Source organism: Struthio camelus, chromosome 19 (genome assembly GCF_040807025.1).
Source record: "Struthio camelus isolate bStrCam1 chromosome 19, bStrCam1.hap1, whole genome shotgun sequence".
Taxonomy (NCBI): Eukaryota; Metazoa; Chordata; class Aves; order Struthioniformes; family Struthionidae; genus Struthio; species Struthio camelus.
This window is the reverse complement of record NC_090960.1, coordinates 1,252,953-1,269,622: the sequence shown is the minus strand read 5'-3', so window position 1 is coordinate 1,269,622 and position 16,670 is coordinate 1,252,953. Positions and strand designations below refer to the sequence as shown.

The window sequence follows — 16,670 nt, the reverse complement described above, 5'->3', positions numbered from 1 at the left end:
GGCGACCTGCCCCTTGCACAGTGAGGAGTTGAAACAGAAGGCAACTTTTTGAAGTCAATAAAAGGTCATTTACAACAAGACTGTCTCCCTGTCCTCGACAAATCCAGGCTCCACGTGGCTGGCACCATGCCCCCGGCACTCAAAAGGCCCTCTTTCCCCAGGGGCTCCTCAAAATGAGGAAAGGAGGACCAGCCTTCGTTAGGCTACAGCAGCGCAGTCCAAGCACTCCCAGAGGCTCAGAGCAGAAGGACACTCAGAAGGGGGGTCTGAAATGAAACTCCTTCCCAATCCTGCTCAGTCACTCTCCGGTCCCTGTCTCAGGCCTGTTTACATATTACTGTCCAAGCAATCTTACTCCACCATAGAACTACATAAGCTTTAATTAGATTCTTATAATTACATTGTCCCAGCTCATTCCTGCTGCAGGGAGGAAAGTAGATTCCTTCCTCAGGTGAGCCCAATTCCACAGCAAGGTTAGCTCCTGCAGAGCCCTCTGGGGCCCACAAATTCACTGTAAAGCAGCAAAGTCGCCTGCCTTCTCCCATTACAGTGACAGAGATAAACTGTACATCTGTTTATCCAGCTGATCTCTCGACTTGGGAGGCTCGGGGAAATCAAGACTCGGTCGTACAAAGATTGATGGTGCCGTCAGTCATGAAACAAGTTGGTAGCTAACAGTGGGAAGGTGAGTCCTCTCACATTGTGGGAAAGAAACCAGATACCCTCGTATAAGTGACTGGAACCCTATTCCTTCAAGCAGGAAGGTTTTATATTTTGCTATCTGAGAGAGAAGAGACCAGAGTTGCCTTGACAAGGGTTTACATTTCTGCCAGTGCAAACATCTAGGGAGGAGAGGGTGACAGCAGATGAACGACTGTCACACGTACCTTGCCATAAAACACAACTTGGGAGGAGATGCTGTGTTTCTCCTAGAGTCACTTCTCTGTCTTTCTACATAGGAACTTAGTCTAGTCTGAGCAGAAGCCTACCAGCACTCTACATTTCTTCCAGGCACAGTCTTCTGAGCCTTGTTTCTATGTTCTTGCTGCAAATTTTCAGCACTGCATTAAAGGGAATACTTTCCAAGCTGCACTAGACAGATAGAGAAACCATCCCCAAGCTATTCACATTGAAGTAATGCCTACTTCCTGAAAGCAGAGAGGGGAAAGTATCTGCCTGACAAAACTATCACATAAGACGACATACTACAGGGGAAAACAACAAAAATGCACTATTTTGTGAAAAGGTCTTGCTACTTCAGAGCGAAATAGGAGGCAGTAGAGCGTGACGCTGTCGAAGTTGCAAGTGGATGATAGTAGGAAGTTTTGCTAAACATAAAGAGTGAAGGTACGCAGGGAGAAAAGCACCATGTCTTCATCTGCACAGGTCTAGCAAGCACACCATCAGCTCTAATCTATCCTGAAGGGGCACAGCACTCGGCAGGTAGGGAGAGACACGTGCACAAACACCCGCCGCGGCAGCGCGAGGCTCGGCCGGGCCGAGGCCGCTCACCTGCAGGACGATGGGCAGCTGCTCCGGGGGGTTGCGGTTCTCCACCCCCATGGTCAGCCACACCTGGAAGGCCGTCAGCTGCTCCGCGAAGAACGGGCTGTGCTGCTCAAACGAGAATACGGAGGCAAGGTTTGTTTCTGCAGAACAGGCACATCTATAGATGTGAGGAAGGTTTTCTTAAATAGGTATACTCTAGCTTTAAAAAGTTCCCTACCGAATGCTGCCAAAGAATTAGAGGGCCAGTGGAAATTTCACACAGACAGGCCCAAACAATCATGCGTTATTTTACGATATATCTGAACAGCATCCAGGAAATACGGAAGATGCCAGCATGTGACATCTCTAGACAGAGAAATATGGCTTAGGGACAGCAAATGCAAGTAGAGAAAATGCTGCACACTCTGTAAAACACGATGTTACTATGTCTTACTCTAAAAACATACGATCCTGTGGGTGTGCCAGGACCTGGCTGATGAAATAGGGAGTTTATTTACTTAGATCTGACATCCTGCAGCACACTACATTTACATCACTGGAGCCTGCACAAGTCTGTAGAGCATCTCTCTTCTCCCAACTCCAACCGTGACCGGCCTGTGGATGTTACGCTCGCTCCCCAGTGTCCTATTGCACGGTGCACACGCAGAGAAGTCCTCGGGCATATCGGCAGCCCCAGCTGGGGCAGCAAAGCCCCCAAGGCTGGAGGAAACATTCCTGCTGCCATCTAGCACACCAAGTCTATAACGCAAAGCGGGCAGGAAAAAGGACTAATCAAAGGACACAGCAACTTCCAGTTAGAAATCCACTGGGAAACAAAAAAGAGGGGGGAAGAGATGGGAGGAGGGAAACTAAACCAGACAAAATGACCCCAGAAGCCTAATCATTCCTGCAGCCTCCTCCCATAAGAGCGCGCTCAGCCTGCAGGCTCTTCTGCATCGGGTTATCCTGTTTCCCAGTCTGACTAGCAAAGAACACCTGGAGAATAAGCAGAAGTCAGAAACACGTGGCTTGTAACGTGCTGCTGAAACAAAGCAGCCCTGCAGAGATTACAAATTGCTTTATCCCGAGCTGGCCGGGACTCTAAACCCCGAGCGGCCAACAAGGCCGAGGAGCGACGGCAGCGGGGTAATCCTCCACCGGTGCTGACAGCCAGGCGCCGACTGCTGCTCCTGCCGGTCCGTTCCGAAAACGGGCCGACTAACCTGAATAACGCAACTCTCCTTCCCTGCCTTGCAGTAAACACCAGTCTCTCACATGATTCCTGTTGGCTAGCAGCAGCTAACCTCCTCTGATATACAACATTTCCTGCTGGGTATAAATCAAGAGGCTGGAGAGTAAAATAAAATGTTGATTAGAATAGATCAGAGGTGTGCAACTATCTGTCTTCTCCAACCGTCTGTCAGAGCCTCCCAGTACAGAGCTAAGCCCCCTCCACTCCCACCCCAGCTCAGGGACAAGCTTCAGGCCCTTTCCGCGGGCCTCTGCCCGGAGACGTCCAACAGGTTAACAGCCTCGACAGAACCGGCACAAAACTGCGACGTATGAATCATGCAGGATTTTAAATAAAAGACAGCATAAGGAAGAGCACAGAAGAGGGCTTGCTCTTGCTTTTACTTCTATTACCTGCGCTAGCTTGGATTTGCCGACTTGTATTTACAGCCAAGGCAGAAGCCACAGCAACTCTACTTGAGAAAAATAAATATGGTTTCCTGAGTGACTTTAAATGAGTTGGCAGCCTAGAATCTATGAGAACATTATGGTGGAACAGGCATCTGAGATGGTGGAGTAACTATTATTTAAAGGTTTCCATCCATTAAATGTCAAAGGAATATCACGAAAACTCCACTGTGACTAGAGGAATTTAGGCCAAATAGAATGTTAAACATTTTATTTTTCTGTTCTTTGAGATTAACTAATAAGAAACAAAACAGTGACTCATATTAATGATATTATGCTTAAGAAAATGCTTGGACAGGCCCTTAACCTCTGTTTCATGGTTATTTGAAAATACCTGCATTAAGAACTAGTTTTTGCATTTTGAGAAGGTAAAAGTTTTCATCATATAAATCATGCTAGTAGGTCCTTTTAATGACAATAATCTTTGATGGAGTGCTCTGAAATTTTAAAAGTCAAGGTCCTCATCTCAAACATCGTTTCTACCTTTAAAACCAGAAAAAAAAACTGGCATTTAGCAGACGCCTTTTTTATGACATCCTGCTTTGAAAAAGTTTCATAGCATAGATGAACTATAGACATTTCATTCAAATATACCTGTAGATACAAGGTTTGAATTCAGATACAGGTGTGGGTTCAAATAGACAGGTCATACACTAGCGAAGAACTTAAAGTGAGCAAAGAGCTTTATGTGAGGAGATTAGAGATTTGTAATTTTCCAAAAATATAAACCCTTAAACTGCAACAATTCAAGCCTCAACAAGCAAAGGCAATGTGCTGAACTGAGGTTTCAAATAATGACTTACCCTGGGCACGTAACATTTCAACGCATTGAGCAACTTACCCTAAAGGCGGTTCCTTCCTCTATAATCGTAGGTAATTGTGAAAGGCAAATATCAACTGCAAGGTCCCATGCTTGCCTACAGAAAAAGGTGAAAGAGGATAGAGAAATCACAAGTTATGCATAAGCAATAGCAAGTTAAGTCTAAATTCTGATTATACAAGAATATGGACCAATCAGTGTTGTCAGACTGGCTTAGCAATTCTTAACATTTCCTCTGTTCAAAGCAAGTCAGATATAAGTGATGTTACACACGAAAACTATTTGAAGAAACAGTGAGAAGGCTGGTCCAGCATCATGTCAGGCTGCCCCACAAAACACCAGCGAGGTAAAAAAACTCCCTAGCTCAAGCTTCCAGAAACTGCATCCCCTCTGTAAAGCGGAGGACAGCTAGACTGAATTGAAGGTTTATTATACACCTGTCCAAATGCAAAAATGGATTTTTTTTTTTTAACTAGAAAAATGACCTCAGTCCTGGATTAGCTCCAACCCTTAATCCTTCAGCACAAAACCCTTCATGCATTCAAACTCTAGCTTGCTCTGTGTTCAAGGCACGTGAAAACTGCACCTCCGCCACTACACTAACTCTCCTTTTCAGCATCCTAGACATAGATACCCTCCATAGCACATATCACTGAAAAAGTTACTCAACTTCCATTAATCTAATTTTGAGTTGGGTTTTGCATGGCAAACTTGTTTATAAAGGCATTTGGTTTTTGTTCAAATTAGTCACCCTAAGGATGGAGATTTGTACATCAAAACAGAAGAAGAGAAAATATTTAAAGATTTCAGTTATTACATTTATCCACTATAACATTTAATGGGTAAAGTATAGAGATCTACACTATTTTTATTCAAATTATGTAGAGTGGCTAATAAGTCTATTGCGGTAAATTCAATGCAAACACAAAATAGGATAACAGCCTGCTTCAAAATGCTTGCTATCAAACTAAAAGAGAAATAAACTAAAATAAAGGAATTTTGTTAGTTAGTTCCTAAGCCACTACAAAAAATGTCAAATAGGTACTTTTTACCCCAGAAACCATTATCCCTACTCTATCTACACACATTCCATGCATTTTCATTTTAACGTAAGGATTTATGCATTGTGAGGGGCTAGCGAGTTAAAACACCACCAACTGGGTTTCTTACACGAAAGAAACTAAATCTACTCTCTAGAAACATTTGCTCACCCTTAGCTTGGGGCCATCATGTGTTAACGTTAATAGACTAAGCAGTTTTTCTTCTCTAGGAAGATTTGCAGACATAGGGCCATACGTGATAATCAATGCAGTGTATTTTAGTTACCTTTCTAATACGTCCTTAAGTCATCCTGGTCTAAACCAAATACAAAGACTACTATCAGAACAACTGCCTAGTAAAATCTATCCCAGTAGCCTAACTGGCAGCTGTTGTCAATTAAAAGCAATCTTTCCAATTAGGAGGAAACATAAACTACAAGACACTTGCATTTTCCCACAGATTCAAGAGATGCAGCTTGTTTTATCTGCCCCAGACCTTGTCCCTCTGCTGCACAGCTTTCACCTTCCACTTGATAATTTGCTGCCAATATAATTAAGAGGTAATCACGAGATAATCAAAACACAGGCAACAAACGCTTTGCACGTGCTCAATAAAGACCCACGCTGGAGGTAAAATGTTTACGCAGAGCTGATGAGAGAAATATTTATTCCTGGCTGAGGCAGAGGCAAAGTCAATTAGTACAATCAGAAAGATAATTTTACTTCAAGTAAAGAATGAATATTTCTAACTTTCAGGTGCTTGAAGGGACGGGCACTATCTCCCAAAGAAAATCTCTCGCACTTTAGCAAATGCCAATACACAGTGTCTTTGAGATGTGTTATTAGATGGGAACAAAAAAGGTTTAGAGATCAGAGAGAACTAGTCGTATTTTGGCTGCCTATAAAGATTCTGTGTAGGTCATTATACTGCAGAGGCACAGCACTAAGATGCTGAGCTCCTCAAAGTCATTTTAGGTAAGAAGCACTAATACCACTATAAAAATGTCCAAAGCAGCCTTGCAAGATCATATCTCAAAAGGTTTTAAACATGTTATCAGAAAGAACAAACAAAAATTTGAAAAGAGATTTTAGCAGATTAAAACTAAATCTCTTTTTACACTTCCAAAAACAGGCCCTTAAAAAAAAAAATGTAACCACATAGCAAATGTTATTCAATCTTCTCAAAGAGCGCAACCATCAATATAAAATCTTAGCGTTACCGCTCATCACAGCCTAGAGAGCTACCGATTAACAGGAATTGTGTAAGAGATCCTGATCAATTCAACTCCTCAAAATGATTCTCCAGCCTTTCCGAACTAGCCCAACCTGCTGTTTCTGCTTTATCTCCAGAGCAGAAGACCTCCCCACTCACCGAGACAAGGGAGCTAATAGATGCTTTTGGCTGAAGGGGAATAAAACTACACTATTTCCAACCGCTAGGAGAACAGCTACATGTTACTTACTGGCCTTTGGGCTGTATAATTCACATCTGATTTGTCACACAGCTAACTCACCGCATTGGCAAAATTGATAACTGCGCTAACTAGGCATTCAAAGAATTTAAAGATTCAAAAAAAGACTCAGAAGACTGGTAGAAGGACAAGTGCCACTGGATTTGCACAGAGAAAATGAAGGGGAGAAACCTCTTGTTACAGTCACGGTGAAAACAAAGGTTGTCGGTCATAGGGAGGAAGAGAAGTGATTGACTGTTTCAATATGCCAAAGGGAACGAGAAAGGCAGGCAATTCGTAGATATGCTCTCTGAACCAATATTACACTTTAGCACACAAACAGGAAATAAGTTAGGGAGCAGCGGGGGACAAGGCTGGGTGGCAATGCAGGCCAGAAGTGATTTATGAAAGCCAACCCAAGAGGTCGCCACCTTTCTTCCTCCTTTGTGGAGATTGCTGTTTGTAAAGCGCTTTGGAAAATTTGTTTTCACTACATTAGCTACAAAGAGAGCTGGATAATCCCTCAGCGTTGGTCCTTCCCCCCCTTCCTGACTGCTCTCTCCCCATAAACCGCTCTCCCCCCGCAGCATGATGACATTATGATGCATCTGCTGGGTGATCATCTACTGAAATATTTCAGTGTTTCAGCTTCGGCACATTACACTACTAGAAAAGCACGTCAATGAGATGTGTTTTTTACACTAGGTTGTCCTAGCTGGTCTGTAGGCAAAGCAAGCAGAGAGCGCCTGCGCGAGGACAGGCGACGCTGCTCTCCGCGTGCCCCCGCGGAGCCAGAAGTTATCACCTGCTTGCACCCAGGGTTTATACAGAGTCCTGTCGTGTCAAAACTCACGTGTGTTATAAAACTAACAGAACTTTCCACTCATTTCCTCAAATCCCAGCTGCTTTTTATCTGTAAACTTCTGCATCACGTACTACCAGAAGCCTTCAACGCTCTCCTCTCACCACGAGCACGTCGAGCCAGCGGGCCGCAGGGACCGCGCTCAGACCGCAGCGCGCGAGGCGAACGCTTCCTGCAGAAACTGAGTCTGCAACGCTGCTAACACAGAAAAGTTTCATCCCTCCTAAAGGGGCAATAAAAACAGTCAACCCATACAATACACCATCTATTAGGAGGTGCCATCTACTGCCAACCTGCAGGAGGCAGTAACTCGAGAAGCTGAAGAGGAGCCCGGCCCCACGGACACCTCCCGCAGCACCTTGCTCCCCGCTGCGCGCGCAGGGCGCCTGGCAGCTTCCCTAGCAAAAAGGCAAAAATATCTCACAGCACAGTGCTTTGCTGTGAAGCAGTCTCAGTAAAGAAAGGGGCCAGAGCCTCAGGCTTTCAACTGCAGTAGGATGGGAAAGGAGATACTCGGGTTCAATGTTGAGAAGAACATATTTAGTCCCATGCATCTCCCATATGTGATTTGGAATAAACGTATTGCAAATCCTCTCCTTAGTTGGAAGACTGACTCAATTACAAAACGGGCAAGACAAGAAAATCCTTTTGTTTTTCTAAAACAAGCAAAGCAATGGAGCATGCCATCAGAAATGGTCTGAAAAGAAAACAAGCCAACAGTGCCCTGCATCTCTGTCTGGGCTGATCAATCAGCTCAAGAGGCGCTCGAACGGCCAGATGCAAGCGAGCATCCCGGGAAAGGAAAAGCATTCCGGAATACACAAAAATTACAAACGAAAAGGCATCACTCCTCCACAAGTCTACAATAAAAATTAAACGGGGAAAGAGCTGCCCTGAATTCCATCATTACCTCTCCCCTCCCTTGATAGAAATGTTCATAAACTTGACTTATACTTTAGTTTCAATTCTACGAAGCCTTCCAGCACAAAGTCTCCACTCACGTGTCCCCCCTGCAAACTCCATCTCTCTCCCCTCTTCAGCCCAATACCAATTTCATTATAGTAAGTCTGTAATAAACTTTTAATAATTTAACGTGAATTCATCCAGCTGCCTCTACTGTGTTTCCCCTGAGGTGCTGCAAAGTTTGGACCTTTAAGCAGAGAGCAGAAGGCAGAGTTCCAGCTTCGCTCAATGACTGTTTATTGTGCAAATCCACGAAATGTTCTGTAACAGAAGCCCACAGTAATACTTCAATAGCATAAATGAAACAGTTCAGAGATGTGCCTTAGTCTTTCTTCTCTCACATGTACTACTACATTAGCTGGGAGATCACGAGGCAGATTTTCCTATATTCAACTTAAATTTTCTTGGCTGAATTGGTGTCTGGTGCTTTTAATTCTTATATCACTTTTATTTTTTTTAATCAAGTATTATTGATGTCTTTCACCATTCTCACTTTTTTGGGGAATAGTTTGTACTATATTGCACTGCACAAAATATCAGTGAAAAAATCATACTTCTTACTGAGACTGCCCCGCTGAGGAGTGGCTAAAGGAAAGCTGAAGCCATGTGTAGTTCAGGGGCACCGACACCAGCGTATCTGCTTACATTTTGTATTACTGTATTAACTGTGTTAAATATTTCAGTTTGTATCAAGCATTTTGCACAAGGTTTTCATGTTTGCTTTTTCTGCAGCTACAACTCAGCAACATACCCTGTTTGATTGAATTTTCAGATTTCAACCTGAACTCTCCTACTTCAACAGTGACATTATGATCTCCCTAAGCCTGCTTCACGGGAGACACCCGGGAAGCTGCTCAGACACAACTATTAAAAAAAAAAAAAACCATATATTATACACATACACACTTAGTGCTATGAATATTTGGTCCAACTATGAAATTGTTCTTTCGGCAGTGCGGTACCACCCCTCCAGCCACAACCTGAAGCACACGCTTTACTAATTTTAAGATCTCTCCCCATCAAAACAGATGTTAAGCCTACACAGATTAAAAAAAAAAAAACTGGTTAAATCAGCAGTGTAATATAATCCTTCAGACGTCAAATAGCTCTAAATACCCTTTCAAACAATCCCTTTGTTTCTTGCTGAGATGCTAAAATTGTTCCGCGTAGTAAGTGAGAGTCATTTCTTTGAGAAATCAGTGAGCAGACTTGCATCCACTTTGCAACACTCCCACGATGTTCAAAGGCTCCAGATCCTCTCTCACCTGTAATTGCATTGCTATATTATGGTTTTCTTCTCAGCTAGAATTTCAAGCTTATTTTATTTGCAGTGTGCTATGACTTTCTTTCAACTAGAATTTCATGCTTGCTGTATACACTATTGCAATAGCTCTATTACGGACAAATCATAGTTCTTCCACAGCATAATTAAGGTACTTGGTTTTTAATATATGACCTATGTTAGGTAATATTTCTAAATACATTATTAGGTCTTTTCAAAGCCCCTGAATATAACTTGCCGCCAGCAGCAGTAATATATAAACCATAATCTATCACAACAGAGATCAAGATGCTGACAGAGCACCGGGCCTCTTACTACGCGATAGATGAAACGACTCTCAAAGTTGAATAGCACAGCCAGTCAATCGATATGTATTAATATTAATACTTGTATTATAATAGTGTCTACAGCAGCCAAGAACCTACAGTTCTAGGCACAAAAAGCCAGCCCATGCCCTGCAGGGTTTACACGGAAGCAGCACAACAGAGAAAGTCAGCGAGAGACAGGAAGGAACGAAGCCATATCAGCGAGCCCCCGAAACGGGGCAGGGTCACAGAGGGGATCGACTCCCCTGCGCCCCGAGCACGGTGCCCTTCTCGGTGAAATATAAGGATGGATAACTTGTGGATCAAAACTTCCCTCAAAAAAAGCAAGCGTTGCCTTTTGCTCATTTGTTCAGGTAGAAAGGACAAGTAGCAGAGCAAGTAACAGTAGTCTTCCAAATGAATCGAGTAGAATGACAATTTAATTGGTCAAAATTGAAAAATTTGTGTTCAAAATGACTAAAACAAAAGAAACATGCTCACATCTCTAGTAACCTCAGTGCTCCTATTACAACTCTGAAATGTCACATCATTTGAGGGTCTTGAAGTGTGATTTAGGGAAAATTAACAAAAAGCACAGAGATAAGCAAAAAAGAGAAAAAGCAAATGGTTCGTATTTAACTTCTAAAAAGGGGCAGCCATAATTATCCATGAGAAAAAGTGATGCTTAAGTCAAGTGGAAAAAACCCATTTCCTAGCACGCGCACCTCCCTCCGGCACGCTCGCAGCTGAACAACATGCCACCACAATAGTCCACCAACAGTTTCATGGTTTTCTATCAGCGACGTAACTTCAACAGGACTGACAGAGCTCTGTCATCCAGCCACACAAAGCAAAGGGAAAAGAGGGAACATTGTGCTCTGCCTTCAGAGGCTGTCTGTGTTAGCGTCAGGCACACGGGAGAATTGCAAGAGGCAGGAGACACTTTCTGCTCTTTCCTCGGATTCACTGCGAGATGTTTCCAGGCGCAGAGACAGAGCTGCAGGGCTGGTGCAGAGCAGCACGACTGCAAACCCGCTGCTGCGAGCAGGAGGAGGAGGAGGAGCAGGGCAGGTCCGCAAAGCTCCAAAGAGAACGGGGGTGTGTTACTACAATCAGGGAAACACTGACATTTATTTATGCCTTCTCTGCAAAAGAAAACACCAAAAAATACACTAAAGATCGTAATGAAAGATCATGGAGGAAGGGAAAAAACAGAAGATCCCACTGACTGAACTCCAAGGTGATGGCTCTCTTTGCGGTCGGCCCACACCTCCTGCAGTCCCCTGCACACTGTGAATATACAGCAGAGATGCTTGACTTCATCGCTAATTTATATTTGGTATTTCACATACCCTAGTGCCAGAGCCGTGACGATTTCCATCACACTTCTTAGCTACTGAAACACAGGAGAGACTAAGTGCATTTAGGATCTGGCAGCATTAAAAAGATGCATGTTTTCAAATAAACAGCAATAAATTCAGTGAAAACATACAATACTTGTTTGCTTGTTCAGTCAGCCTCCTAGCGGCACATGAACCATGTTTGCACGTAGACTCCATTTTGAGCTCGGCTGTGCACCTGCAGGAGGGCCAGTGCCTCTGACAGGGAACACAGCAACTCCGTGGGAAGCCTGGGAACCGAGGGGCAGGAGCAGCATCCAGAGCGCAAAGGGAGAGAGGTGAACATACACAGACACGCTCTGCCGAGGCTAAACATCACACCTCCGCTCAGGCTGTGAGCAACAACACAAACCCCGACTGAGGAACGCATCCCCGTTGCGTACGCAGTCGTGGTTACGTGAGAGCGGTGAAAGGCAGGAGGCACTAACACAAACAGGCCAAAGTAACAGAAAAGCAAAAAGGCCAGGAGGGGGGAGGAAGCTAAAGGGAGGGGGGCGAAGTGGAAGTCCTTTAAAGTTTGAATTTAGATCCTTGAGGAACACTGACTGACATACAGCAAAGTTGGTATTTACATTCATCACGCATTTACATGTTGTAGCAGAGCCTTGGAAGTTCTCGCCTGCCTCTTGTAGATCAAATCACTGCTGACGACAGGGCAGCCAGGAGTCACTGCCCAAAACGTCCCCACTCTGCGCTGCCGGCTATGAGAACTCCGTGGGAAGCTCTCAGCAAAACTGCAGTCAGCCCAGACTCTGGCATCCACAGTCTCCACGGTTTGACGATGCAGATCCAGACCCGGAGATTAGCATCACATCACTGCAAAGTTCCAGCTCTTCTCAACATTCAGCGGGCCAACTCTCCCCACCTTCCAGTCCCATTATCTAGTTCATCTAATTAACAAAATGGGTTTGGAGGTTTCAGATCTGGGAATCATTAAAAAATTCCTGAATGAAGGTGTCAGATAAGTACAGATAATTATTTTTAGCAAACATTTAAGTGGGCTCTAAATTAGTTTCTAAATCTGTCCTTCCTAAAAGTTCATAATAATGAACTGAGCAATCTCTGATAAAAGTGGAATTTTCCTCCCCTTTGCTAGATTTGCTTCAAACTGCCCATTTTTTAGAGGATACCAAAAAGTATGTCAAGGGATTCTCTGCTCGTTTGCTCTCTGCTTTGCTAGCGGATTCTTTCTCATGGACTCATGAGAAAGAAAACCCTGAATGTGTGACTTTTCTTAAGGGATCTCTTCTTCTGGTGAATCCTCAAAAGCAGCAACAGTGATATTCACCATTATCCTGTGGTACGGTCTGAAGGGCCTTACAAAGGTATTTTCCACACTATTGTATACAAGAAGAACTACATCACAAGAAAGAAAAGAATGACTTTCTAGAATCCATCAGGGTACCAAGCAGGTCTGGGAGAGGTACAGGAATAGCATCCAGGTCTACTGCATTTCCGTCCTCTGGTTCAGCCAGCAGACAGCACCACCAACTCTAAGTCAAATTATGTTCCCAAATGAACCCAGAAATATAGGCTTTTAATATGCTGGCAATAAGAAAGAAAAATATTCCCATAAGGAACCAGAAATATAGTCTTTTAATATGCTGGCAATAAGCAAGCCATAAGTAACCCAAGAAATTCACTGTTCAATTTCAAAATTTCTGCAAAAACACGTTCCATTTTACTGCAGCCATATTTGCACGGTTCTTTCAGTACAGCTCAAGCTCTGCCATGTCTAGTTGGAACATCATCTGAAAGACCACATGAGAACTCTTATTGTCATTTTTTCTACTCTTTTCTTGTACACATGTCCCAGCTCCTCATGCTACACAATGATAAGACAATTCGTCATAGTTACAAATGACTGAAATAATTTTCCTCAAAAGTTGTTATGTCAAAGCACTAACGAACACTGTTTGCCATGTGCAAATACACAGTACATTTAGCCAGGCTGGACACTGTCCACTTTCTGACTGCCTGACTTCCTAATAGCGCCATCAGAAATCTCTATTATTGCCACCATACTTTTCAATAATTAAAACAATGTCATATTACCAGCAAATGTCAACTCATTGACCCATTGCACCTCCAAATTCTACTGGGGCATGCTGTTATCTTGTCTCCATTTCTAAGAAAAACTGTGCAATATTATCTGAGCTTACTGTTTTCACTGATCATCATCATTTCAAGCCTCCTCTAAATTTATATTCCTCCACAATTTTACGGAGGAAACTTTTCAAAAGGATTTTGAAAATTAAGGCAAATTAAGCCAAACCCAGCTAACTTTACCTATCGTTTTATTAGCCTTATAGTAAGTTACATTTAGTAGGCTATCATTCTCTCTTACAGGAACTACATTAGCTTAACTCTATCAGGTTGTACTTCCGTTCTTAGTCATCCTGGATCAGGAATCAAAACAAGGATTTTTATTATTATTACTATTATTCACAGGGTATTTGATAGTCAAACCTGCACTTAGGAGGTTTTCTATAATAACTGTGCCACCTCCATTTCCATTAAACATCGAAAAAGAAACAGTGAGAGTAGATGCACTCTGCAGCAAAATATTTATTTTACTTCCATTACGCGAGTTAAGAATTTTTCCCTTGGCCTCCAGCCATCTCAGTTCTCCCCTTTACAACCACAAGTGATTAGCTTCGCTTTGTAAAAATAAAGGTAGCAGATGCACTGTTTCCTTTCTTTCTGTTTGGACTAAAAGATTATATGGCTGAACTGAAATTTCTGTATTACAGAATTACATTATAATTATATATGCATAGAGAAGAAATACATTTGGAGACGGGTATTAAGCTACCACATGCTCTTTCATTCTTGATTCACTGCCTTAATCACTAAAGTGCTGTGCAGATTCGGTAACAATCTTGCCTGGCTACAGCTGCTGAAATCTCCTTAAGGCCTCAGCACACAGCCCTGCCGCGGGGACTCACCACATTGCATGCATGTAGGTTGGAGGTAGACGCGGGCTGCTGACGGGGGTGCAGTTGTAGGATCTCATAATTCTTTCTGCCAAGAGAAAGTTACGGAATAAACTGGCCACAAGCAGGTCCTGCCTGAAGAGCTTCTGGAAAAGATCTGTCAAGAGATTTCATGGATTACTACATGCTGAGACATGACACTACAACTATTAAAAGGACTTCTGCCCTCTGAGTTCCCTTAGTACATCACAGTTGCTCTCCATTTTACATTAAAAAAACCCAAATACTTTCCACCTTAAGTTGATTGTCCCTTTTCTGGATAAAAGTTCCTCTTCTGGTGTTTCACTTAAACTCATCTGTCCTAAGTTTTTTGGAAATTACTGAGGGGAAAAAAGGACCTGTATATACTGTTTAATCAAGAACTACACACTTGTTAACTGGCAATTTGATGTGCTCATGAAAAAGCAAAATGAATCCTAAAAGATACTAGACACGCTGTCTTCTGTAGAGGCAAAAAAGTACTTATGCTGCTGTACTGAAAATGAGTAAGAGCTCAGCTGGAAAACTTTACGCAGATTTGCCCACCCATGCTGCAGAATAACGAACTCGGAACAGAACAGGGATGGAGGAACAGTACGAAGTTAAGCAGGGGAAAAAACAGACTGTCTCACCAGCGAAGGGAAAAAGAACTTTATTTGTGAGACTCACAAAGGCTAGAAGAAAATAAGATTGTTCTTTACAGACAGAGCAAGAAAGAAAATCATTCAAGCTACGACAATGCTGCTGGCACTACAAAAAAAGAAAAAACATACAACACTGGTTTCTAGTTACCAAGTAGTTGAAAATATTCTAGTAGAGAGCGAGCGCAAAAAATTTAACTAGTCTTAAGATGAGGAATGATCTGTTCTTTTGGTATCCTTGTTTCAGTATCTCATTTATCTCACTCCTTTATCCTTCTACTCTGAACAAGCAACGCTCACTTTTGATGAAACCTTGATTCTCCTGCCGAAGTCTTACCTCTAGGCAAGACGTTCCACGCGATGGTGTCTGTGATAGCTGTGAAAATCCAATTCAATTCTCCTAGAGGAGTTCTCCTGTCATTCAGTCTTCCAGGAATCCTACAAGAGGGGACAAAAACAAGTAGGTTTCCTGTTAAAAAAATATTTTTTTTTGGAGACACCTCCATACACATACTCATGCTCACTTCTAAGCCTTAACCAAGGGTCACAGAGGACAATATTCCAGAGTTTTAATTTTACTGTCGTATGAGGATTTGTTTCCTTTTTACCACTTCAAAGGCTTCTTGAAGCGAGATCCTGAAATAAATGAAATCTTTATCTACTTCTTGCAACGAGTGCCATTTTTAATCTGTTTTCCATGGGTAGGCAATAGCGGTATCATAAGCAAAATGGGTTAATCAAGAAGTAGTGTTGCTAGACAGGTGATACACAGGCAACCAAGCACGGAGCATAAGAAAGTAGCAAAGATAAATGCCTTGATGTACCAGAAACCAGTGGACGGAGAGATGATTTTGCCTTGTATCGCTGAGAACGACATGGGAACACTGTGCGTAGTATTCACATTTAAATCATTCAAAAATGGGGCATACAAAATATAGAAGGTGCAGAAAAAGCTACAAAAATGATAGCAAATGTCTCATACAGTGAGACATTTAAGAAGGTCGTTCTATCTATCCTGCCATGGAGTAACTCGAACGTTGCGGATAACCACCTACAAGAGGGAAAAGTCCTGCTGCTAACGAATACTTTACACTAGTGGAGAAAGGGAGAGGAGACAGCACTCAACCACTAAAAGAAGGGAAAGCGATTGATTCTTCACCTGCCAAAGGTTCAGGGATACACTCTGCAGACAAGCACGAGTTACCTGGCTTTATTCAGGGAAAACTAGGTGAAATCCCGCAGCGTGAGACAGGCAGAAGGCCAGAGCAGATAATATAACAGTCCCCTCTGCACCTAATATTTATTATTTTAAGTTTCCATACAGCAGAAACAGCCGCAGACCGGCGCTCAGGGAGGTGAGCGGTCACAAACCTCTTCTACGGTAGCCAAACGACGCCAACAAACCAAGAGGTTCGTCTCTGTGGAGCGCAGCACACAGATTTTAATCTGAAAGCTATTTCCACAAGCCGAATTTGGCTGCCCACTTGTCAGTCCGAACCGGTGAAACAAGTAACAGCACTAGCTAGATGCGTTTTACCTCTGCAGGGCGGAAAGGCAACAGTCTCGTTTGCCACATGTGAGCATCTTGCTTATCTAGATCGAAAATACAGTTCATCAATACGTTCCCCTACCACAAGGCCCCGCAAATTCATTTCATCCAGGAGCTGAATAAAGCTCTTATACTGTACTTGTTAATCCTTAGTAAGACATGGGATCTACGGAAGCCACGGGACCAACACGCAATC

General features: G+C 43.0%; 1 protein-coding gene across 4 annotated transcripts in view; it reads right to left on the bottom strand.

Annotated features, from left to right (window-relative positions):
- The window catches only part of RPTOR (regulatory associated protein of MTOR complex 1), a 175,905-nt gene that overhangs the window by 70,991 nt on the left and 88,244 nt on the right, over window positions 1-16,670 (bottom strand). For all 4 annotated transcript variants that reach the window (XM_068913312.1, XM_068913311.1, XM_009682674.2 and 1 more), the window contains exons 8-11: window positions 15,263-15,363; window positions 14,258-14,402; window positions 4,028-4,103; window positions 1,513-1,614 (exon numbers count right to left, since the gene is read on the bottom strand). In XM_068913312.1, coding sequence (XP_068769413.1) covers window positions 1,513-1,614; window positions 4,028-4,103; window positions 14,258-14,402; window positions 15,263-15,363 — 424 coding nt within the window. The remainder of the gene's footprint in view (window positions 1-1,512; window positions 1,615-4,027; window positions 4,104-14,257; window positions 14,403-15,262; window positions 15,364-16,670) is intronic.